The sequence below is a fragment of the Ovis canadensis genome, chromosome 17, assembly GCF_042477335.2.
Source record: "Ovis canadensis isolate MfBH-ARS-UI-01 breed Bighorn chromosome 17, ARS-UI_OviCan_v2, whole genome shotgun sequence".
Taxonomy (NCBI): Eukaryota; Metazoa; Chordata; class Mammalia; order Artiodactyla; family Bovidae; genus Ovis; species Ovis canadensis.
In genome coordinates, this window is record NC_091261.1 from 61,245,815 (window position 1) to 61,269,633 (window position 23,819).

A 23,819-nucleotide genomic window follows, 5' to 3' on the forward strand; every position below is an offset into this window, starting at 1 on the left:
GATGAGACCAAGAGGGCAGAAGTCTCCCCCAATGCTGCCGTCAGTATTCCTGGCCTCGGGTGGCCATGGGTCCCCGGGTCTCTCGTTCCCCAGAGGCACCTGCCGCTGAAGCTGCTCATCATGTCGGCCACACTGCGAGTGGAGGACTTCACCCAGAACCAGCGGCTCTTCACCCAGCCACCCCCAGTCATCACGGTACCATCCAGGCCAGGGTCTCAGGGCTGCCGGCGGGAGGAGGGCCCCTCTGTCAGCCGTAGCAGAGCTTGGGGTTGCCTGAGGGTTGGGGTAGTAGCAGCCTTCATGGTCAGAGTTCAGAGAAGTGGGAGGGCTCAGGTCATCCCCACCCCTGACCCCGTACCTCCCGGTAGGTTGAGTCCCGGCAATTCCCGGTGACGGTGCATTTCAACAAGCGGACGCCACTGGAAGACTACAGTGGGGAGTGCTTCCGGAAGGTCTGCAAGATCCATCGCACGCTGCCCGCAGGTGAGACCCTGGCGGGGTGGGCCGGGGGTCCTCCCCGTGCGGACCCAGGCGTGCAGGCAGCGGGGGCTCGGGGTGGCACTTGCTCTCTCTGTACCTCAGTGTCTGCAGTGGTCCCGGGGCACTCACCGCACCTGTCCTGCCCCAAGGATTGCAAGGCTTCAGGGACTAACCGGACAGTGGGGCTCTGGGTGCCTTTTGTCCCCACATATACAGAGCAAGTGGGCAGGTGTGTTCACCTGAGTGTCCCTCCTGATCCCCCCAACCCCCGCCCGCCCTCACAGTTCTCCGCACATCCCCATGGCACATGCTCTGGTAGTTCCATTTATCCATTTGCCAGGTGATGGATATTTGGGTTGCTCCCACTTCCTGGGAGTAGACCTGCTTTCCCAGTGCTCATGTCCAGGGATTCAGTGCCTGTTTCCATGGTAAAGGTTTACCTCCTCATCCCAGCTCGTCCCATTGCTCGTCTGGGCCTCTGCAGCTTTGATTTAACCGGTACCTCCTTGCGCCCCAGCTCTCAGATCAGGGCCTGGTACACGGTCATTGCCAAGGCTGCATCTGCCATGTGAACAAGCGGGTCACGGTGGGTCTGGTTCTCCCTGCAGGCGGCATCCTGGTGTTCCTCACGGGGCAGGCGGAGGTGCACGCGCTATGCCGCAGGCTGAGAAGAGCCTTCCCCCTCACCAGACACAGGCCCCCAGGTAATCCCAAGTGGAAGCCCATCACCCAAGAGGCTGGGGGCAGGTCGCCTGGCCTTTGGAGCCTCCCTAAAGGAGCCAGTCCCTTGCTTGCCCTCCCTTCCCCATGAATGGTGATCAGTGACCCTGGACAGTGAATGATGGATCCTGCTGACTTGGCATGAGCCCGGAGATGTCTTCCTTTCTAATTGGTTCATCTTTTCCCAGAAAAGGACGATCAGAAAGATTCGGTAGAAGAAACAAGGAGGTTTAAGAAGTCACGGGCACGGGCAAAGAAGGCCCAGGCCGCGGTACGTAGAAGCCAAAAAAGGCAGCCCAGGCTCTGAAGCTGCCTTGTCTGCGTGGTGGGCACCAGCTCTGTGCACCTGCACAGACGTAAAGTTAATTAAACCACATAAGGGCCTTCCCTGGTGATTCAGTGGTTAGGACTCAGTATTTTAACTGAGAACCTGGGTTCAGTCCCTGATCAAGAAGCTAAGATCCTGCGAGCCACACAGCATAGCCAGAAAAAACCCAGATAAAATTAAGATTCAATTCCTTGGTCATTTTAGGTACTTTTCGGGTGCCCAGTGGGCCCTCAGGGCTGCTGGTGACCTTGTTGGGCAGCAGGGATCTAGAACCTTCCTGCCAAGGAGGGAGTGGTTGGCTGGTGCTGCTTCAGGGGCTGGAGGGTGGGCTGGGATTTCAGACATTCCAGGCTTCCTGTGCTGGGGGCTGGGAGGAAGCTTCTGGAAGGCCCAGCCCTGAGGCCTTGAGCTGGGCCTGCAGAAATGCCCAGGAGGGGTGGGACAGAGAAAGTGGCCTTTGGGGTTTGCTGGAGAGCTGGGGGAGGGTAGGCTGGGCACTGGGGGCTTTCACCCCAGGGCATTTGCACGACTTCAATATTGCCTCTATACCATACTAGGCAGTGGTCTCAGGGCTTCACGTGTGTTAGCTCTGCATCCTCAGGGCAGCCCTACGAGCAGTCCTGTGACCACTCCTGACTCCCAGATGATACTGAGGCAGGGGTATCATGCGACCAGCCTGGGGTCATGTGGCCTCGGACTCTGCTCGCCACACCAGTCTCCACGTAGGGCCACCTGCAGCCCTCCATGCTGACGTCTTGTTTACCGTAGATGCTGCCCCAGATCAGCTTGGACAGTTACTCAGTGCTGCCAGCGGGCGAAGGCGATGAGGACAGGGAGGCAGAGATGGATGAGGAGGAGGAGGCGGCCCTGGGCTCCGACCTGGACCTGGACTCAGGGGACCTCGGGGCGGACGGAGGTGGGACCTGGCAGGGACTCGCTCACTGCCTGTTGAGCCCCAGGCCGCTGGTTCCTGCTGCCTGGGCCAGGGTCGAGCGAGGAATCCTCCCTGGGGATGACAGGGGAGCTGGGGTTTCTGCCTGCTCCACCCTTTGCTGTCTCCTGAGCTCCTGAAACCACCGAGCACAGAGGAGGCCTTCAAGTATCTCTTGTGCTGGTTGTCATGGGGGCGACACTCCCAGGCTCAGCTTTGCAGGCAGTGTGGGGTTGGAGGGGCTGCGATCAAGCCCTTGGGGGTCCCTCTGCAGGACTGGGGGCTCTCCCGAGGAGAGACTGCAGTGTGCCCACCCTCTGCCGGTGCCCAGGGTTGAGGCCTGGCAGTGGAGCTGCAGGGGAGCCTCTCTGACAGAGCAGGCAGGGGTGCCAGCAGCTGAGGCCACAAGATACAGCCGACCTCTGCTGCCCCTGCAGGTGAGCAGCCCGATGCCTCGCTCCCCCTCCACGTGCTCCCTCTGTACTCGCTGCTGGCCCCGGAGAAGCAGGCGCAGGTAACTGGGTGGGGCCTTGGATGGATGCCCAGCAGGGGTTCCCAGGACGTTGAGATGGGGGCAGATCAGGCCCTGGGTCACCTCCCCATCAGCCGTTAGATCAGCACTCCAAGAGCATTCCCATGTTTAGTTTGGGAACAGTGGCCGTAGGCAAGGAGAGAACCTATCGAGCTGGTCACCTCCAGGGCCCTGCCCTGCCTGCTGACTTCCTCTGACCTCAGTCCCATGATTTCTTCCCTGACTGGCGAGACTATGGTCAATTTTCTTGCTGCCACCCGCCTTCCCCTCCATCCTAGGTCTTCCAACCTCCCCCAGAGGGGGCACGGCTCTGTGTCGTGGCCACCAACGTGGCCGAGACGTCCCTGACCATCCCGGGCATCAAGTACGTGGTGGACTGTGGGAAGGTCAAGAAGCGGCACTACGACCGTGTCACCGGCGTGTCCTCCTTCCGCGTCACCTGGGTCTCCCAGGCCTCAGCTGACCAGCGGGCTGGCCGCGCGGGCCGGACAGAGCCCGGCCACTGCTACAGGTGGGGCTCCCTGGGGCCCCTCAGTGTCCTCAGGGCTACTGTGCAGTGGTCACCCACCCTCGTCCGGGGAAAGGGGGCCCCATGTCCCACTGGAGGCCGGCACTTGAATCATTCATTATTCTGCTACTGATAGCAGGCCCTGTGTTTATTAGCACCTTTGTTTTTATTTTATTAATAGCTTTATTGACATCAGATTCCCATAGCATAAAGCTCACCATTTTGAAATGTGCAATTCTGTAGATTTTAATATGTTCAGAGTTGTACAACCATCACCACTATTAATTTTCTTCTTAAAAAAATGTATTTTTATTTATTTATTTTGCTGTCCCGGGTCTTAGTTGTGGCGTGTCGGATGTAGTTCCCTGACCAGAGAATGAACCTGGGCCCCCTGTATTGGGAGTGTGGAGTCTTAGGCACTGGATCACCAGAGAAGTCCCACTACTGTTCATTTTCAAATATTCTCATCACTGCAAAAGAAACCCAATACCCAGTAATCAGTTTCTCCCCACACCTCCCTACCATCCCCACCCCCCAGGATCTGGCAACCACTATCTACTTCCTGTCTGTATGGATCTGATCATTCGGGGCATTTTCTGTAAAGAAAATCAGACGGCATGTCACCTTTTGTATGTGACGTCTTTCACCCCACATCATGTATTCAAGGCTCATCCATAGCCTGTGTCAGTGCTTCGTTACTTTTAATGGCAGAACAACATTCTGTTGCACACTGGAGGGACCCCATCTGTTCATCGGCTGATAAGACACTTGGATTGCGTCCACATTTTGGCCCCTGTGTATAGTGCTGCTGTGAACACTCATGTACAAGTATTTGAATGTCTGTTTCCATGTCTCTCAGGTAAATACCTAGGGAGTAGAATCTCACAGTTATGTGGTGATTCTGATATTTTGAGGAACACGCCAGACTGTTTCCGCAGCAGGCACCCCATTTTATATTCCCACCTGCAGTGTGTGAAGGTTCTAATTTCTCCACGTCTCACCAATGCTTGCCGTTTTCCACTTCATGGGAAATGAAAGTACAGGTGGTATATCGCAGTGGTCTTGGTTTGCATTTCTCTAATGACATTGAGCATCTTTTCACATGCTTATAGGCCATTGTACGTGTCCTCTTGAGGGATGTCTGTTCAAATCTGTTGTTTATTTTTCAGTCATGTCTGTCTTTTGATTGGTGAGTTGTAAGTATTCCCTGATGATCCTGTCAGAGGTAGATCCTTGTCAGAGGTATCATTGGCAGATAATTTTCTCCCAGTTTATGTGCTGGTGTTTTTTTTTTTCCTTCAATAACTAACTTTACACTGTTCTTTTCAACTTTGCTTTAAATTACAAAAAAGAAAAAAAAAATGAGAAACTATGCAAAGAAAAGTAGTAAGAAATAAAGTAGTTGAGTGCCATGTGCCAGGCACAGTTCTAAGCACTCTGTGTGACACCTAAAGTATCTTCACCGGGGACTTCCCTGGTGCTTCAATGGTAAGACACCACACTCTCAGTGCAGGGGCCGCAGGTTCGATCCCTGGTCAGGGAACTAGGATCCCACATGTTGCACGCCGCAGCCAAATAAATAAATAAAGTATCTTTCCCAGTCTCGACAGGGTAGCTGCTGTGTTAGCCCATCTCACAGGTAAGGAAAGTGAGGCAGGAAGAGGGTAAATACCTTGCCTAGTAAGGTGGTGGAGTCAAGATTCAATCCCAGGTAGTTTGGCTGAGTCTCTTTGTTTACTTCCTTTTCTTTTTTTAATCTCTGGTGCTTCCTTCTGCTCAGACTCTACTCATCTGCAGTTTTCGGTGACTTTGAGAAGTACCCCCCTCCTGAAATCACCCGGAGGCCAGTGGAGGATTTGATCCTTCAGATGAAAGCTCTCAACATCGAAAAGGTCAGTTGTAGCCACAGCCCTGCCCTCGCTCCAGTGACCTGCCAGTGTCCCTGAGTTCAGGCTGGTGTTCTTGGGCAGCCTGAGCCCCCTCATGGGCTGTTCCCCATTCCCTGTGGCCCTGAGAGCTGAGCCACGTGGTGCTCACCCAGCCCCCTGGTGGTCTCCTGTGAGACCCCTACCTTCCCAGTACTGTGCCTTCTGAGGAGAGGGTGGTCAGTGACCTTGGGACTCAAGGGATGTTCTGCCCACTTGGTCTTCTAGGGGAAGGGTCACTCGCCTCTCCCCTGCTCCCTGAGGGGTGGTGTAGGCAGAGAAACCCCCTCCCCATCAGCTGTCACTCCCAAGCCTTCCTCCCTCGAGCCACTGGCAACCATGAGTCTACTTTTTATCTCTGTGGAATTTACATTTTGGACATTTCATAAAAATAGAATCCTTTGATACTTATTCTTTCTTATCTGACTTCTTTCAGTCAACATTGTGGATTTTTGTTTGTTTTAGCCAATTTAAAATTCATTTATCAATTCAGTTCACAGTAAGATAACATCATAAAAGAGGATCATGCTTTTCATTACATTAGTATGTTTGGGTTTTTATTTTTCACTGTCAAAGAACCTAGCTGACAGTTTGAATTAGTTTATTTCGGAAAATATTGTCAATTGATGGCTGTTTCATATTTCTGTGTTTTGATCATCCACAGCTGAACTTACCAGCGGTTGTGTTTTAAAGGTTTGTCCACACTGACACACGTCAGAGTTTCCTTCCTTTTTATGGCTGAATCGCACTCCATTGTATGGATGGATGGACCATAGTTTGTCCAACTGTTGATGGACATTTGGGTTGTTCCCACCTTTTGGCTGCTACAACTAATGCTGCCATGAACATTTGTGTACAGCTATTTATTTGAACACTGGTTTTGAGTTGGTCACTCTTTCTAAGCAACCCTCAGGCAATCCCTGAGCCTGGTCGCTCTCTGTTCCCCGATCATCTCATTGTCCGGGCACATTTTCTCCCTTGAGACTGTTTATTCACGTGAGGCTGAGTATCACTCACTGGTCATCTGCAGTGAAAGCTCAGTGGGGCCAGAGCCTTTGTCTTGTTCGTATTATTTTTTTCATTTTGTTTTTATTGGCGTATAGTTGCTTTACAGTGCTGTGTTTATTTCTGCTCTACAGGAAAGTGAATCAGCTATATGTGTATGTATCTCCCCTCTTGCTTGGATTTCCTTCCCATTTAGGTCACCACAGGGCGCTGAGTAGAATTCCCTCTGCTATACAGTAGTTTTTTGTTAGCTATTTTATGCATAGTGTCGGTAGTGTTTACATGTCAATCCCAATATTCCAGTTCAGCCCTTGTCTTGTTTTATCAACCTCTGTCACCAGGAACAGCACCTGGTGCACATGAAGTGCTCAGTACATGCTCTCGAGTAAGAGACGATGTGAATGAATGAACAAAAAGAGCCTTTGGGGTTCCCCTGGCACATGGACTTTGTGCCCAGGCCCCCATGTCCCATGTTCTGAGCGTGAATGGTGCTTGGAGGGTAGGCAGTGGGAGCCCCATCCCCTTGCCAGACCTGCCCTCGCCCCCTCCTCCAGCCCTCCTCTGCATTCACACATGTCTCCCGCCACGGCTCCCTGTGTCCTAGGTCATCAACTTTCCCTTTCCGACACCCCCCTCCGTGGAGGCCCTCATCGCTGCTGAGGAGCTGCTGATTGCACTGGGTGCCCTGCAGGCTCCCCCAAAAACAGAAAGGTAGGGGAGGGACTTGAGGGAAGCGGGGAGCCCAGCTCCCGCCCCATTCTCCGCTCTGACCCCTCTCCGAGCTAACCTTCCATCCTCCAGGGTGAAGCAGCTGCAGAGGTCCCGGCTGAGCTGCCCCATCACCGAGCTGGGCAGGACCATGGCCACGTTCCCCGTGGCGCCACGCTATGCCAAGATGCTGGCGCTGAGCAGGCAACATGGCTGCCTGCCCTACGCCATCACCATCGTGGCTGCCATGACCGTCCGGGAGCTGTTCGAGGAGCTGGACAGGTAGGGGGCTGTGGGACGGGCATTCAGGGATCTGGGTGGGTGGGTGGGGGGCGACCCCCCTGGGCTGAGCAATACTGTGAAATCCAGCCTCCTGGGGCATAACTGACTCAGTGAGTGGTCTTGTATGAAATCTACATCCTCCCTGTGCCCTGCCAGTGTTCCAGTCTTTACAGATCTCCAGATGGGGGGTCGGAGGGTGGTTTGTTTTTTAATATTTGCCCTGCCACAAGGCTTGTAGGATCTTAGTTGCCTGACCAGGGATTGAACAAACCCGTGCACCCTGCAGTGGAAACCTAGAGTCATAATCACTGGTCCTCCAGGGAATTCCCAAGACCACGATCATGGTGATCAGAGACCCCACCAGGCATTTTCTGGGCCCAGTCTGAGTAACTGGCAGGTCCCCTGCCCCTGTGGCCACAAGCATCAGGGCAAAAAGCCCAAGTGGCGTGTGCTCGTAGGCCAGCCGCCTGTGACGAGGAGCTCGCCAGACTGAAGGGCAAGCGGGCCCGCGTGGCTCAGATGAAGAGGATCTGGGCAGGGCAAGGAGCTTCTCTGAAGCTTGGAGACCTAATGGTGCTGCTTGGTGAGTGCCCAATATGGGCGTGGCCTGTGGGTGGTGGGGAGGGTGGGAGGGCAGGGCAGGGCAGCAAGCAAGTGCTCCCCTCCTCTTCGCACAGGCGCTGTGGGAGCCTGCGAGTACGCAGGCTGCTCACCCCAGTTCTGCGAGGCCAACGGACTGCGGTACAAGGCCATGATGGAGATCCGGCGCCTGCGGGGCCAGCTGACCACCGCAGGTACGGCCCCCCACCACCCTCTGGCCTCCTCCCATCCTTGGGCAACACCCGGCAGAGAACTTGACCCTGTTGACATTCTGAGCAATGTCATCTACATATAGTCAGTTCTCATTTTGCGAATTTACATATTCAATAAAATTGACTGTAGTGTGTGGCACTTGTGTGGTCCTCTGAGGACATGCACACGAGCAGGGCAGTGATACCTGGACGCTCTCTCATCAGGTTGTATGTCAGTCTCTTTTTTTCCTTGATGATGTCCCTCTCATTGCCCTCTGTCCCAGGCCTAGTGTGGACCAGCTGCTGGCTGCACCTCCTGCCCAGTGGCCACATTTAGGGGTCTCTACTCTTAAGTAGGGTCCAACCCTGGTTTGTTTCTCCAGCAGTGGAGGGGGCCTCTCTTGTTGAAGTTGGGGAGCAGGTGGCAGTTCAGCTCCCCACTTTCCACTCCCATTTGGTCTGAACAGTGAGGACCGGACCTGTTTGAAACCACATCAGGGCCTGGTGTGGGTGGCAGATCTTCTTTGTCCAGCCCAGGGATCTGCTTCCTTCCCCTTTTTTTCCTTCTTCTTTCTCTTTTAAGTTAAACAACATGGGTTTCACTGAAGGTTTTCTAGAGAAGACAGATCTACATTGCAAACCTCATAACAGAAAGCCCTGGAATTCCCTGGCAGTCCAGCAGTTAGGACTTGGGGCTTCCGCTACAAGGGGCGCAAGTTCCATTCCTGGTCAGGGAACTAAGATCCACAAGCCCACTCTTCCCTTCTGCCTTCCCGGTCCTTCTTGTTTTCACCCTTCTGCTCCCTCCCACTCATACAGCAAGGCCCAAAGCCCCATCTCCTTTCTCCCTGGTGCACAATGGGCTTCAGATCCTTCTTGTGTGGAAGGAGGAGGCCTCGCCCTGGGTCTCACGCCAGGGCTCCGCAGCACAGGGCCCTCGGGAGAGATGGTCTGTCTCCACACTGTCCTGCTCAGAGAGCATGGCCCGTGCACTGTGTCTCCTGGGTGGGTGTGCTCCCTGTCCCGAGGCCGACAGGGAGGCGGGTGCACGTTGTCTCAGCATAGTCTGCTGCCCACAAGGAAACTGGGGTTTTGTCCCAAGAAAGAAGCAGACATGTGTGGGCAGCTGTTTCTGCCCCACTGGGGGCTTTGTCTCCCAGCAACCTCTGTGCACAGGGGCCTAGATACACAAGTGGCTGAGGCCAGGCAGAGCCAGCCCGGGCCTAGCTGTCCTGACACCTGGCTCTCTTCTCAGTCAACACCATGTGCCCTGAGGCCGGGCTCTTCGTGGACCCTAAGATGCAGCCACCTAACGAGAACCAGGTGACCTACCTGCGGCAGATTGTGACAGCCGGCCTGGGTGACCACCTGGCCCGCAAAGTCCAGAACGAGGACCTGGTGGACGACAAGTGGAAGAACGCCTACAAGGTTTGCCGCCGGCTCGGGAATGGCCAGTGGGGCAGTCATGCCCAGGGCCCCTGCCCTCCTCATCCTCCCGTCTGTCTCGTGTCCTAGCAGCCTGGGCGCTTAAGACACCTGGCTCTGGACAGTGTCAGGATGCCTGTGAGTGGCAGCTGGGGGGACCCTTGGCTCTGGGTGGGCCTGTCGTCCTCAGTCACTGGTCCCACTGCCCCCAGGAAAGTTCCCACCTAGGACCAAGGTGAAATGGCAATGCAGCCGCTTCTCCCTTTGGGCGTGAGCTTCCCCCCAACTTCATTGAACAGAGACAGAAAGCACATCCCATACTCACCACTGTAAAATGTACAATTCAGAGGTTTCTGGTCTATTCACAGAGTTGTGTAACCATCACCGTAGTTAATTTCAAAACATTTTTATTCCCCCAAAAGAGACACCCTGTACCCATCACCATATCACTCCACGTTTTCTCTGAATCTCCACACCCCTTGAGTCTGCTTTCTGTCTATATGGATTTGCTGTTCTAACGCGTTTCCCATGAATGGGATCCTGCACTGTGTGGCCTTTTACACTGGCTTTTTTAGCTCAGTGTCCCATTTTGGGCAGGTCATAACTGTACCTTTGTCTGTACCTCTCCCAGCAGGCTACCCACTCCATCGGTGGACACACCCTGCTGGTGTAGCCATTTGTCTTTTGATGGATGCTGTCCTGCTTTTCTGGCCAAGAGTGTAACTGAATTTCACAGGGGTCAGCCTCACGCGCTGCTCATGTATCTCCCAGACTCATCCCCACCTACCATCTCTCTTGCAGACCCCCCTCCTCGACGACCCTGTCTTCATCCACCCCAGTTCTGTGCTCTTCAAGGAGCTCCCTGAGTTTGTGGTCTACCAGGAGATCATGGAGACCACCAAGATGTACATGAAAGGTAGTGCAACTGGCTGGACCCTCACCTGACCCCCTTCCTCTGGTGAACTGTGTCACCGGACCTGTGTGAGGAGAGCCCACAAGCCCCTCACTGAGACCCTATCCCCTACTTCCGGGCCCCCAGGTGTCTCAACCGTGGACATGCAGTGGATCCCAGTCCTGCTGCCTTCTTACTGCCAGTTTGATAAGCCCCTGGAGGAGCCGCCCCCCACCTACTGCCCCGAGAAGGGGCGGATGCTGTGTCACCGGGCCAGCGTGTTCTGTGAGTCAGGGTGATTTCCCAGGGGCCTTGGGCTCCAGACACGTGGTTCCCCACCCTGTGTGCCCTGGGAGGTGTCTGCGTCCTGGGCAGTGTCATCCCAGGCTGCAGGACCCTGCAGATGGGTGGGGATGGGACTGAGCGGGGAGCCGTGGGGATCCATTGCGGCCCCTCGCTCACCAGCTCCTGTGCTCCAGATCGCGTTGGCTGGCCGCTCCCGGCTGTCCAGGTGGATTTTCCAGAAGGCCTTGACTGCTACAAACACTTTGCCCGGGTTCTCCTGGAGGGGCAGGTAAGCAGCCCAACAACTCCCTTGGCCTCTTCCTTGGCACCATGGGCAGGTCGTGAGCCCCGGATTCCCCACTGTCCTGTGATCTCTCCCCAGGTCTTCCCCAAGCTGGCCTCATACAAGGGCTGTTTGCTGTCCAGCCCCAGCACGATGCTGAAGACATGGGCCAGGTATGGGCTTCCCTGGGAGCATCGGGGCAGGCAGGTGGTGGAAGAGCTGTGTCTTGGGGCTCCCATAACAGATCCCTACCCACTGAGGGGCTTAGAACAGCAGACGTGTATTCTCCCATAGTTCTGGAGGTTAGAAGTTCAAGTTGGGGTGTCAGCAGGGCTGTGCTCCCTCTGAAGGCTCCAGGGGAGGAGCCTCCTAGCCTCTTCCCACCCTCGTGGTTCCAGGCACCCCTTGGCCACCACATCCCTCTAGTCTCTCCCTCTCTTCCCGTGGCTTTCCCTTGTCTCTGTGTCTTCTCAGGTTATCGGATCCAGGGTCCACTCTCTCCTATTTGACCTTGTCTTAATTACATCTGCAAAGACCTTCTTTCCAAATAAGGTTACATCCTGAGGTTCTAGGCAGACATGGATTTTTGGGGAGATAACTAGCCAACCTGTTGGCTTCAGATGGCTCAGTGGTAAAGAATCTGCCCACAATGCAGGAGACTTGAGTTCAGTCCCTGGGTCGGGAATATTTCCTGGAGAGGGAAATGGCAATATTCTTACCTGGAGAATCCCATGGGTAGAGGAACCCAGTGGGCTTCAGTTCACGGGGTTGCAGAGAGTCAGACACGACTTAGTGACTAAACAACAAGTCAGCCTATTATAGAGCTGCCAGGTCCAAGCAGGAGGCACCCTGTACACCTGTGCCCTGGCTACACCTGTGCCCCTGGGGGCTTCTGCCCAGTGAGCAAGAAGCCACCCCCATCCCACCCATCATCTTCCTCCTCCTGCCCTTCCTCCTGGTCTCGGCTTATCCCTGCTCCTCTCTTTAGGCTTCCCTGGTGGCTCAGATGATAAAGAATCCGCCTGCACAGTGGGAAACCTGGGTTCAATCCCTAGGTTAGGAAGATCGGTCGGAGAAGGGAATAGCAACCCACTCCAGCATTCTTGCCTGGAGAATCCCCATGGACAGAGGAGCCTGGCTGGCTGCAGTCCATGGGCTCGCAGTCAGACGTGGCTAAGCGGCTAAGCATACACACTCCTGTCTTTCTTCTTTCTGCCCATGGACCAGTCCCAAGAAGCTGCCTCCCTCTTCCTGAGGCTGGCACCCCAGACCAGGCAAGGGGCTTGAGGCACCAGAAGCAGGCAGACAGGTGTGCACACACACCTGCAACTCCCCGGGGATTCACGTTGGGGCTGTGGTTCCAGGAGCCCCTGCATACCAGGTCATTCACCCAGCGCTTGGTTTTGAGCATCCACTCTGTGCTGGCCATGTTCTCGTGCTGGGATCGAGCCACGACCATGTCCTGTGCGATGTTCCAGTGCAGGGAGGTTGAACAACTAGTACAAATGGCAGTTGGTAGCCCAGCCACGAAAGGACAGAGCAGGACGTGGAGATGAGGCATCGGGCAGGGAAAGAAAAGGAAAGCCTGACTGAGCAGGTTCAGGGGAGGCAGGGCTGTGAGGCAGGCAGAGGTCTGGAGGAAGGTTCTAAATGAGACAAGCAGCAAGTACAGAAGCAGCCTGGGTGGGTGGACCAGAGGCAAGTGGTGGGAGGTGATGGAGTCTAGATCCTTTCATCCGCCCGGCACCCCTAGTGAGATGGAGGGAAGGAGACCTCGTGGGCAGGGCTGGCCTGGCAGTGGACTTCAAGATGCTCCATGTCCTGCATCCCATGCACAGGCTGCAGCCCAGGACAGAGAGCCTCCTGAGAGCCCTTGTTGCCAAGAAAGCCAACTGCCGAGATGCCTTGCTGGTGGCTTGGAGCAAAAACCCCAAATGTGAGCCTGACCAGGGCGGGTGTCCCACAGCAACGGGGTTGGTGGGACGATGGGATGGGGCCACCCAGGGGACCTGGGGGTGGTGGGAGGGTCTGCCCTGCAGCTGGCAGGCGGGCAGAGAGCCACTCTGACCCCCTCTCCCTCCCTTCTCTGCAGACCTGCTAACCGAGTACCTTGAGTGGCTCCCACAGGCCGTGCACGCTGATGTTGAGAAAGCCTGGCCGCCCACCCGTGACCACTGACACGGCGCCTGCTTGCAGGCCGAGGGGGCCTGGCAGCGCTCAGGGTCTGCTGTGGCCACCCTGACTCCAGACTGCACCCAGGGACAGGTGGAGCCCTGGGACACCGTCTTGGCTTAATCCTGGGCACAATTTGCTGCCATCCTGGGCAGTCCAACCTAGGGTGACTTTTCTTAAATATTTATTACAAAATAGAAAATGGATTTATCTCCCACGCTGGTCCCATTTTAAACATGCTCTGTGGACTACATTAGTCCCTTGTAGAGCAGCAGGGCCTCCTCTGCTCTTCGTTCCCTGCTGGTATGGTACAAGCCCCTCCCCTGCCCCAGCCAGGGAGGGTCCCCAGGGCTCCAGCTGGCTCCTGTGGAGCTGGTGGGGTCAGCTCCCCACAGTCTACATTGCTGTGTAATAAATCCTAAGTGACAACAGCTGTATACTGAGTCTAGTACATTCTTTTGGTGAGTCTCCATATTGGGGGGGGGGGGGGGGAGGCGGGTCTGGGAACATCCTGCCTCTGCATACTTGCACACTCAACACACGCACGCATGCATGTGGAAACTAGTCTGAGTAGATGCTCACAAACGTGTTAGTGGTGACACAGGGCACAGTGAGCCTATAGAAGTTGATCAGTTTTCATTTACTTAGGTTTTTGCCCTGAATCAACTTGCACAAATAGAAACACATAAATTCGGGAATTTCCTGGTGGTTCAGTGGTTAGCACTCTGCACTTTCACTGCTGGGCCCCAGGTTTGATCCCTGGTCAGGGAACTAAGATCCTGTAAGATTTGCAGTGCAGCCAAAAAAATAAACACATACATTCCATAATATACATACATAAGACAGAACAACAAAGATACGTGGGGGTTAATATTTCCAAAACTATTTACTTTCTCCATAGCATGGCCCGAGTGTTCCCCAACTAGGAGGTATCCCCTACTCCTCCGCCCACATCTAAGCCATCTGCCAGGTCTATATCTATTAGTTCGCTTCCAGGATCTTCCCCTTGCGCTTCCCACTTCCACTACTGGGTCACCCCCACTTCCACTGCCAGGGTGCCACCACCAGCTCCCACTTGGGCCGTGGCAGTGGCTTCCTGGCTGGCCTCAGGTCCCCTCTGCCCAACTATGATGAATTTTCCACATGGCAGCCAGAGGGAGCCATTTAAAACATATCACATTCTTCCCCTGCAACAGGTCTTCCAGTGTCTTGGAAGAGTCAACCCTTTCCCGTTGTTTAGTCGCTCAGTTGTGTCCAAGTTTCTGTGACCCCATGGACTGCAGCATGCCAGACTTCCCCTGTCCTTCACCATCTCCTGGAGCTTGCTCAAATTCATGTCCATTGAGTCGGTGATGCCATCCAACCGTCTCATCCTCTGTTGTCCCCTTCTCCTGCCCTTAATCTTTCCCAGCATCAGGATCTTTTCCAATGAGTCAGTTCTTCGAATCAGGTGGCCAAAATATTGGAGTTTCAGCTTCAGCATCAGTCCTTCCAAAGAATACCCAGGTCTGATTTCCTTTGAAATCGACTGGTTTGATCTTGCAGTCCAGGGGACTCTCAAGAGTCTTCTCCAACACCACAGCTGGAAAACATCAATTCTTTGGCACTCAGCCTTCTTTATGGTCCAACTTTCACATTCGTACATGACTACTGGAAAAACTATAGCTTTGACTATATGGATGTCTCTGCCTTGTAATATGCTGTCTAGGTTTGTCATAGCTTTCCTTCCGAGGAACAAGTATGTTGATTTCATGACTACTGTCACCGTTCACGGTGATTTTGGAGCCCAATATAAAGTCTGTCACTGTTTCCATTGTTTCCGCATCTATTTGCCTTGAAGTGATGGGACCAGATGCCATGATCTTTGTTTTATTGAATGCTGAGTTTTAAGCCAGCTTTCCACTCTCCTCTTTCACCTTCATCATGAGGCTTTTTAGTTCCTCTTTGCTTTCTGTCATAAGGGTGGTGTCATCTACATATCAGGTTATTGATATTTCTCCTGACACTCTTGATTCCAGCTTGTGCTTTATCCAGCCCAGCATTTCTCATGATGTACTCTGCATATAAGTTAAACAAGCAGGGTGACAATATGCAGCCTTGACGTACTCCTTTCCCAATTTGGAACCAGTCTGTTGTTCCATGTCCAGTTCTAATTGTTGCTTCCTGACCTGCATACAGATTTCTCAAGAGGCAGGTAAAGTGGTCTAGTATTCCCATCTCAAAGAATTTTCCGCCATTTGTTGTGACCCATACAGTCAAAGGGTTTAACATAGTCAATGAAGCAGAAGTAGATGTTTTTCTGGAGTTCTCTTGCTTTCACTGTGATTCAACAGATGTTGGCAATTTGATCTCTGGTTCCTCTGCCTTTTCAAGTTCTCTGTTCATATACTGTTGAAGCTAGCTTGGAGGATTTTGAACATGACCTTGCTAGCATGTGAAATGAGAGCAATTATGCAATCGTTTGAACATTCTTTGGCATAGCCCTTCTTTGGGATTGAAATGAAAAATGACCTTTTCCAGTTCTGTGGCCACTGCTGAGTTTTCCAAATTTGTTGGCATATTGAGTGCAACATTTTAACAGCATGCAGCCTTGCTAATCCTAACTATTTAAGGATTTGAAATAGCTCAGCTGGAATTCTATTACCTCCACTAGCTTTGTTTGTAGTGATGCTTCCTAAGGCCCATTTGACTTATCAATCCAGGATGTCTGACTCTAAGTGAATGATCATATCATCGTGGTGATCTGGGTCATTAAGATCTTTTTTGTTTAGTTCTGTGTATTCTTGCCACCTCTTCTTAATCTCTTCTGTTTCTGTTAGGTCCATACCATTTCTGTCCTTTACTGTGCCTATCTCTGCGTGAAATGTTCCCTTGGTATCTCTAACTTTCTTGTCCTTGGACAAGGAAATGGCAACCATTGCAGTATTCTCGTCTTTCCCATTCTGTTGTTTTCCTCTATTTCTTTGCATTGTTCACTTACGAAGGCTTTCTTATCTCTCCTTGCTATTCTTTGAAACTCTGCATTCAGATGGTTATATTTTTTCTTTTCTCCTTTGCCTTTCACTTCTCTTCTTTTCTCAGCTATTTGTAAGGCCCTGTCAAACAGCCAATTTGCCTTTTTGCATTTCTATTTCTTGGAGATTGTTCTGATCACTGACTCCCATGCAATGTTATGAACCTCTGTCTATGGTTCTTCAGCCACTCTATCAGATCTAATCCCTTGAATCTATTTGTCAATTCCACTGTGACAAATAGTGGATGATTATTATATCTATTACTGTGGGCAAGGATCCTTAGAAGAAATGGAGTAGGCCTCATAATCAACAAAAGAGTTCAAAATGCAGGTTTTGGTGCAATCTCAAAAACAACAGAACGATCTCGGTTTGTTTTCAAAGCAAACCATTTAATATCACAGCAAACCAAGTCTATGCTCCAACTACTAATGCTGAAGAAGCTTTAGTTGAATGGTTCTATGAAGACCTACAAGATCTTCTAGAACTAACAACAAAAAAAGATCCTCTTTTTATCATAGGGGATTGGAATGCAGAAGTAGAAAGTCTAGCAATACCTGGAGTAACCAGCAAGTTTGGCCTTGGAATACAAAATGAAGCAAGGCCAAGGCTAGCATAATTTTGCAAAGAGAACACACTGGTCAAGAAGAAATACCTTCTTCCAACAATGCAAGAGATGACTCTACACATGGACATCACCAGATGGTCAATACCGAAATCAGATTGACTATATTCTTTGCAGCCAAAGATAGAGAAGTTCTATGCATAGTCACTCACTTCCGTCATATCTGACTCTTTGCAACCCTATGAATTGTAGCCCACCAGGCTCCTCTGTCCATGGGATTCTCCAGGCAAGAATACAAGAGTGGGTTGCCATGCCCTCCTCAGGAGATCTTCCTGACCTGGGGATCCATCTCATGTCTGCCTGCTTCCCCTGCATTGCATGCAGATGGATTCTTTACCCACAGGAGCCACCTGGGAAGCCGAAAAAAGCTCTACAAAGTCAAGAAAAACAAGACTGGGATCTGACTGTGGCTCAGATCATGAACTCCTTATTGCAAAATTCAGACTTAAGTTCAAGAAAGCAGGGAAAACCACTAGGCCATTCAGATATGACCTAATCAAATCCCTTCCAGTTATACAGTGGAAGTGAACTCTGTTCTACTCTCATTCATTAAAGGCAAATTCCATCCCCCACTGCTCTCAACCTCAAGGCCTTTGCATCTGCTATGTCCTCTGTTTCTGCAGTGTCCCGCCACTCACACACTTTATCTATGGCAGCTCCCACATCCTCCCTCTTTAGTCTCCATGTCATCACTATTACTGTCTTCATAAGATTTACTGCTCCTTGCTTATTGCTAGCTTTCTAAAATGGAATACCAAGTCTGGGAGGGGTGTGAAATCTTGCATGCCATATCTGGGGATTCAAGGGTAACTGACACTACCGGAGCACACAGTAGGTGCTCAGTGTGTCCACTAGGTGCTTAGGAGTCCTTAAATGAATGAATGGCCAGCTGCAAAACCCTCCTTAGAAAGTTAGTGTTTTCCAACTGCTCGATGACCCGATTCACTAGGAGTGTTAGTTAGTTAGACACTAGTTAGTGTCAGGTCAGGCTCCCTGCTGACCTGAATGGGAATCTTCAGGGGAGGGGACAGGGGCATCTGTGATTGAGACCAGGGGCATTTGACTAGCACTGCCCTCTCCAATGAAACCCACTTCTTAAGTCAGATGATACGGAGAATTTAGGTCCCCTTTCCTGATTTGCTGTATGACTGATCCAGCTGCTGCTGCTGCTAAGGCGCTTCAGTCGCGTCCGACTCTGTGCGACCCCATAGACGGCAGCCCACCAGGCTCCACCGTCCCTGGGATTCTCCAAGCAAGAACGCTGGAGTGGGTTGCCATTTCCTTCTCCAATGCATGAAAGTGAAAAGTGAAAGTGAGGTCGCTCAGTCGTGTCCGACTCTCAGCGACTCCATGGACTGCAGCACACTAGGCTCCTCTGTCCATGGGATTTTCAAGGCCAGAGTACTGGAGTAGGTTGCCCTTGCCTTCTCCGGACTGATCCAAAGGAGGTGGTTAAAAAAAAGAAAGAGAGAAGAAAAGAAAGACCTGGAGATGCCGGGGATTGAACCCGGGGCCTCATACATGCAAAGCATGCGCTCTACCACTGAGCTACATCCCCTCCCTTACAATGCTGTCTTCTTGGAATGAGGATATAGGAAATCACATTTTTCTCCTCTTTTTCCAAATATGGCGTTCGTTCTGGACATTCAGAATTCAGTCCGTGAGTGCCTTTACCAATTCAAATAGGTCCACATCCCGAGGAGCCCGCTAGCCAGGGACGCCCAGCACTGAGCGGGTGGAGATTGTAGTGAGGAGTGCATGTGGCAGCGAAAGAATGTTATTTCTTTATGAGTCCGGCTGGAGAACGCTTAGTAAGTTGCGTCCTCGTTAGTATAGTGGTGAGTATCCCCGCCTGTCACGCGGGAGACCGGGGTTCGATTCCCCGACGGGGAGGCTAACAAGACGTTTTAATTCACTACAATCTCCAAAATGTCTCCCTAAACAGTCTACGGATAGATAAACGAAAGCCATGCTAATCGGTTTGTGACCAGTACATGTAAGTCTCGAAGGATGTCCGTGGCTCCAAGAACATAGTGAAAAGGACCTGGTACTCAAACCAGAAGCCGTACAAGCTCTCTTTTATGTCAGAATAAACATGCAGTGAGTGTATTCATATTTGTATGTTTAAGAAAATTTATTTTAACACATTTTTATGGCTATAGTTTAAAATGAAAATTGCTCAGAGAACAGATTTCACATGCTATCATGACAAGAAAAGAAATGGTTATCGTGTCAGATAATGAAAAACTGTACTGTGGTTAATTTCAGACTATATAAATGTATCTAATCACATTGTACACCATAAACTTACACAATGTTAAATAATTATATCTTAATAAATCGATAAAATTTTAACAAAATCTTATATTTAAGTATAGTTGATTAGCAATGTCGTCTTGGTTACATTTCTCATCTGATCACAATTAATGACAACTAGAGCACACGTTATATAGCTCCTATCGCGTGCAGGATAGCATGCGCAAGCGCTTAGCAGGTGTGCACTCATTTAGTCCTCACAGCAAGTCTGGTGCGGGTCAGTTTATGATATTAAACAGATGAAATACAGGCACAGAGAAAGGGTCCAATAACTTGTCTAAGGTCACATAAATCACAGTCTGGTCTAGACACTGGTTACTTCTGGGGAAAACTGGGATAAGGTGGGAGTGACTCTGCCTTTCCAAAATCCTGTACTTCCGTGGACTGTGGATTTTTTCACTCTCCTTCCCTTCCTTCCTTCCTTTCTTCCACACTGGATTTTATCAAGCTGATACACTACTATGCTTTCGTGAAAAGCAGCAGTAGGGTCTCCTGCCGTATCTCCTCTCTCCTGAAGGAATTCTGGAGATGCTGCTTTGGTGTATTGTTATCTCACTGGTCTTCTTGCTGCCACTTGAGTCCCTCCTGTCCATTCTCCACAAGAAAGCCAAGGGAGACTTTAAGACGTAAATAATATCACTCTCTCCCCAGAGGCTTTCCCACACAGAAGAAAGTACAAACCCTTTACCACGGCCTTCAAGACGGGCAAGACCTGGCCTCTGTCCACCTCTTTCTCCTTGCCTCCTACCTTCTGCCCCCTCACCCTCTCTGCCTCTTCCACACTGGCTTCCTTTCCATTCCTACAAATAGCCCGGCTCTTTCAGCCCCAGGGCCTTTGCGTTAGCTTTGCCTCTACTCCAGAGGCTCTTCCTTAGCGGGCTCTTCCTGCTCCAAGTCTTCCCAGCATTCCCTTCCTCTTACTGCCCCCATAACCAGGTATTCCACCCCCTCACTACCATTTATTTTGCTTCTTAGCATTCCTATCACAAGGAACTAGTTTGTTACCGTTTTTGTGACTGGATCACATAGATATTAAGTGCTTCGCAAACACTTATTAAACGACTTCACATCATGAAGGACCTACCCACTTGCTCAACCTCTCCCAAACAGTACGCCCTACGCATCCATCTCCCAAGGGCAGGGAAGCAGAGAGAGCCGAACCTGGATGCCGACCTGTTGATTTCTTGGTGCCTTGAAGCTGAGCAGGTGTCACGGGTGAGGTGGCTATGCTTAGAGTCTGGATTTGAGTCACTGCCTCGAGGAAAGCCACAATCTGGCCTATAAGGCATCCCACACGCCTTGGCGTGGTCAGCATCCTTGCTATGCCTTGGGCTGCTCCGGGAGCTGCACCCAAGGGGAGACCTTATCCTTTTGCTCAGAGAAGAGATCCTGAAAAAGCGGAACTCTGAGAAAGGTAAGATTCAACTAATATTTTTAAGCACCTATTAAGTGTCAGGCACTGTTGTCGGCCTTAAGCGATACAGCAGTGACCGAGGCTGATGACTTCTCTGCCCGTCTTTGGATCTGTCATTCTCGCTGGGGGAGGGAGGCAACAGATGGCGGACAAGGAAAACAGTACCTAGGCTAACAGTGAACAATACAGGGCTGGGGTAGTGGTGGGAGGCGTGGTCAGGGAAAGCTTCTCGGAGGCGACGACCTTGAAGGACGAGAGGGGGAAGGTGCGGGGCAATCCTAAAATGCGTGCATTCCGGCTGATCCAGGTCCCCCAGCAGCGGATCTCCTGGTCGATGACGCGGGGCCCGTAGATCACGAGGAGGAAAGAAATGCAGCCTTACGCCAGCAGCAGCCGAAATAGCTCAGTTGGGAGAGCGTTAGACTGAAGATCTAAAGGTCCCTGGTTCGATCCCGGGTTTCGGCAGCAATGTTTTTTTCTTTTTCCCCCTTTCCTCCTGTGTCGGGGGAAAACAATACGAAACTGTTCTTTCGAATTAATAAAAGGATTTCATTTTCTTTGTTTAAAACAGCTTCAAGTACTATCAAAGGGAAGCCAAGACGGTATGGCAACTTCCTCACACTTCCCCGACTGGAAAAATCCGACAAGTCCAAGAATTACTTGACTCCATTTCTTTCATTTCCTAAACTACCTCTGTTAGACGTTTGTTGACGTCTGTTGGTTACTTTTTGCTGGTTATTTTTTGCTGCTTATTAATTTCCGTTCTCAGAACCCTCGCGACTAAATCATGAGCAGAGGAGGAAACGGACTTTTTAAGACGGAATTAAATGAAGTAGAACTTTGCCTTTTTGTATTTTGTAAGAAAAGATGAGATATTTAACCTTTTAGAACACGTCACTGGTTAAGGAACGCTAAGGAACACTGAGTATACCTTTAAGGGCTGAGCTGAAAAGCCACTGACAGAGCTAGTCCTCGTTAGTATAGTGGTGAGTATCCCCGCCTGTCACGCGGGAGACCGGGGTTCGATTCCCCGACGGGGAGGCGACTTGTTTTCTACCCCGTGTATTTTAATTTCATTTCTTTTTCAAGCCAATGCTTCAACGTTCATAAAAATTCCTTGCTGCTGCTGCTAAGTCGCTTCAGTCGTCTCCGACTCTGTGCGACCCCATAGACGGCAGCCCACCAGGCTCCCTCGTCCCTGGGATTCTCCAGGCAAGAACACTGGAGTGGGTTGCCATTTCCTTCTCCAATGCATGAAACTGAAAAGTGAAAGTCAGGTCGCTCAGTTGTGTCCGACTCTTAGCGACTCCATGGACTGCAGCCTACCAGGCTCCTCCGTCCATGGGATTTTCCAGGCAAGAGTACTGGAGTAGGGTGCCATTGCCTTCTCCGAAAAATTCCTTACTCTTCTCTTAAAAAATGAACCTGGCAAGCAAGCGAGATTTGGTCGGGCGGTTGTCTTGTTAACTGCTTGGTTACAGTCACCCACGAGCACCCTCACTTCTTTCCTTGGTTACAAGAAAGAAAAAGTTCTCACATTGAAGCGGAATTTTCCATTTCCGGCATGCCACAACGCCGCTGTCAAGTGTTTGGTTTATATAATGGTTTCCCCAAATAAAACTGTTTCCCTCTAAAACCAGAAGATGCTCACTCTGCTGCAAATATTTCATCTTCTTAGGTCTTGCGCCGGCTCAGAGGTTGGCCTTCAGAAAATGTTAATGGATTTGAAACAGAGCGACTCTAAACCGAACTGTTTTCTCCTCTTAATTCACTTGCAGACTGAACTTTTTAAATATAGCTATCATTCTCCCCAGGCTCCTAGTCTTCATTAATTTATTTGTCTGTTCATTTTTTGTTTGTTTGTTTCACACTAATTCTATGAATATCTACTGAGTAGTTGTCTGCCAGGCACTGTTCATGGCACAGAAGATAGAGCAGAAAGCAAGACAGAGGAGGCTCTGCTCTTATGAACCTACCAAGTTAGGGACACAGACAATTAACACAGTGTAAAAACAGGTTCTGAGACCGATATATACTATGAAGAAAACCAAAACAAATCAAAGTGAATGCAAAGGATTCATGGGTGCCTTTTTTATTAAAAACCTAAAAAAAGAATTTTTTTTTGGCCATCAGCACGTCAGGTGGCATCTTATTGCCTCGACCAGAGATCAAACCCGCCCCCCTGAAGTAGGAGGGTTAAGTCTTAAAGACTGGACGGCCAGGGATATCCCCACAGATCCTTTTAGAGAGTTAGTCCTTTTAGAGAGTTAGTCAGAGGAAGGCCTTTCTGAGGACCCTGACAGTAAGAAAAAGATGATCATGAGTATATCTGCTTTCCATGCCAAAAGAACGGCAAGTGCAAAGGCCCTGAGGTGCAGGGAGTCTGGTCTGCCTGAGGAACAGCAAAGACAGGTGTGTGGCTAGAGTTCTCCTAGAGAAGAGAAGGGGAGTATGGGAGGGACACTGGTGGGGCAGGGTCCCCCAGATGCCAGATCACAGAGTTGCCAAATCACTGAGAGCCTTAAAGGCCACAGTTAGGAGCATGGGTTTGATTCTAAGTTTTACACATGAGTTTTAAACATGATCGGGCTTGTCTGGAGCAAAGCAATCAGGGACACTTACTGAACTGACTACAACCCCTCAACTGGCTTCCAAGCCAGGTCCAGAATACATCCGCCGAAGCCACTATCCTTCTTCCATTCTGCAGGTAAGGTCGCTCTTGTGGTTGTCCCCTTGAGCTACGGGAATAAGGTCAGACAATGGCTTTCTGCGGAGCCCCATTCCACACTGCACCCCAGTGCCCTCCTGTTCTTTTTCTGTTTCACCAAACAGCATCAGCAAAGCATCAGTCCACACATGGGGTGATTATGCAAAGCAATAGGCCTTTGCTGGAGTTCATGAAGTGAAGTGAAGTGAAGTGAAGTGAAGTGAAGTTGCTCAGTCATGTCCGACTCTTTGCTACCCCGTGGACTGTAGCCCACCATGCTCCTCTGTCCATGGGATTTTCCAGGCAAGAGTACTGGAGTGGGTTGCCATTTCCTATAACAGCATTTTTAATAATGAGAACTGGCATTTTAGAGCACGGGTCTTGTACCAGGCACTGTTCTAAACCTCTGTGTGAAGGAGACGTATCATTTGACATCCCTTAGATGTGGAATATAAAAAGAAATTATACAAGTGAACTTA

The 23,819-nt window shown here is 51.0% G+C and overlaps 1 protein-coding gene, 1 long non-coding RNA gene and 4 other non-coding genes across 7 annotated transcripts in view; 5 read left to right on the forward strand and 1 right to left on the reverse strand.

The window, feature by feature from the left end:
• Positions 1-13,698, forward strand: part of DHX37 (DEAH-box helicase 37) — a 30,847-nt gene extending 17,149 nt beyond the window's left edge. Inside the window, exons 9-27 of one of the 2 annotated variants that reach the window (XR_011250066.1) lie at positions 94-195; positions 369-483; positions 1,089-1,184; positions 1,389-1,471; positions 2,297-2,444; positions 2,897-2,973; positions 3,270-3,502; positions 5,280-5,391; positions 7,034-7,140; positions 7,231-7,419; positions 7,878-8,002; positions 8,097-8,213; positions 9,466-9,638; positions 10,437-10,551; positions 10,675-10,812; positions 10,993-11,101; positions 11,195-11,268; positions 12,934-13,031; positions 13,188-13,698. Coding sequence is in view for 1 of the 2 variants with exons in the window: in XM_069558605.1 (XP_069414706.1) it covers positions 94-195; positions 369-483; positions 1,089-1,184; positions 1,389-1,471; positions 2,297-2,444; positions 2,897-2,973; positions 3,270-3,502; positions 5,280-5,391; positions 7,034-7,140; positions 7,231-7,419; positions 7,878-8,002; positions 8,097-8,213; positions 9,466-9,638; positions 10,437-10,551; positions 10,675-10,812; positions 11,007-11,101; positions 11,195-11,268; positions 12,934-13,031; positions 13,188-13,273 (2,283 nt within the window). In the remaining variant the exon portion in view is untranslated. The remainder of the gene's footprint in view (positions 1-93; positions 196-368; positions 484-1,088; positions 1,185-1,388; positions 1,472-2,296; positions 2,445-2,896; positions 2,974-3,269; positions 3,503-5,279; positions 5,392-7,033; positions 7,141-7,230; positions 7,420-7,877; positions 8,003-8,096; positions 8,214-9,465; positions 9,639-10,436; positions 10,552-10,674; positions 10,813-10,992; positions 11,102-11,194; positions 11,269-12,933; positions 13,032-13,187) is intronic. The other variant, XM_069558605.1, reaches the window with a different exon arrangement.
• A 4,691-nt stretch (positions 13,699-18,389) lies between these two features.
• TRNAA-UGC (transfer RNA alanine (anticodon UGC)) lies at positions 18,390-18,461 on the reverse strand. The gene has a single exon. It is a non-coding gene; the product is annotated as a tRNA-Ala (tRNA).
• A 263-nt stretch (positions 18,462-18,724) lies between these two features.
• Positions 18,725-18,796, forward strand: TRNAD-GUC (transfer RNA aspartic acid (anticodon GUC)). Its single transcript has one exon. It is a non-coding gene; the product is annotated as a tRNA-Asp (tRNA).
• Positions 18,797-20,328: 1,532 nt separating this feature from the next.
• Positions 20,329-22,446, forward strand: LOC138422936 (uncharacterized). The gene is made up of 2 exons (XR_011250067.1): positions 20,329-20,633; positions 21,205-22,446. It is a non-coding gene; the product is annotated as an uncharacterized lncRNA (long non-coding RNA).
• TRNAF-GAA (transfer RNA phenylalanine (anticodon GAA)) lies at positions 21,026-21,098 on the forward strand. Its single transcript has one exon. It is a non-coding gene; the product is annotated as a tRNA-Phe (tRNA).
• TRNAD-GUC (transfer RNA aspartic acid (anticodon GUC)) lies at positions 21,603-21,674 on the forward strand. Its single transcript has one exon. It is a non-coding gene; the product is annotated as a tRNA-Asp (tRNA).
• Positions 22,447-23,819: the final 1,373 nt, after the last annotated feature.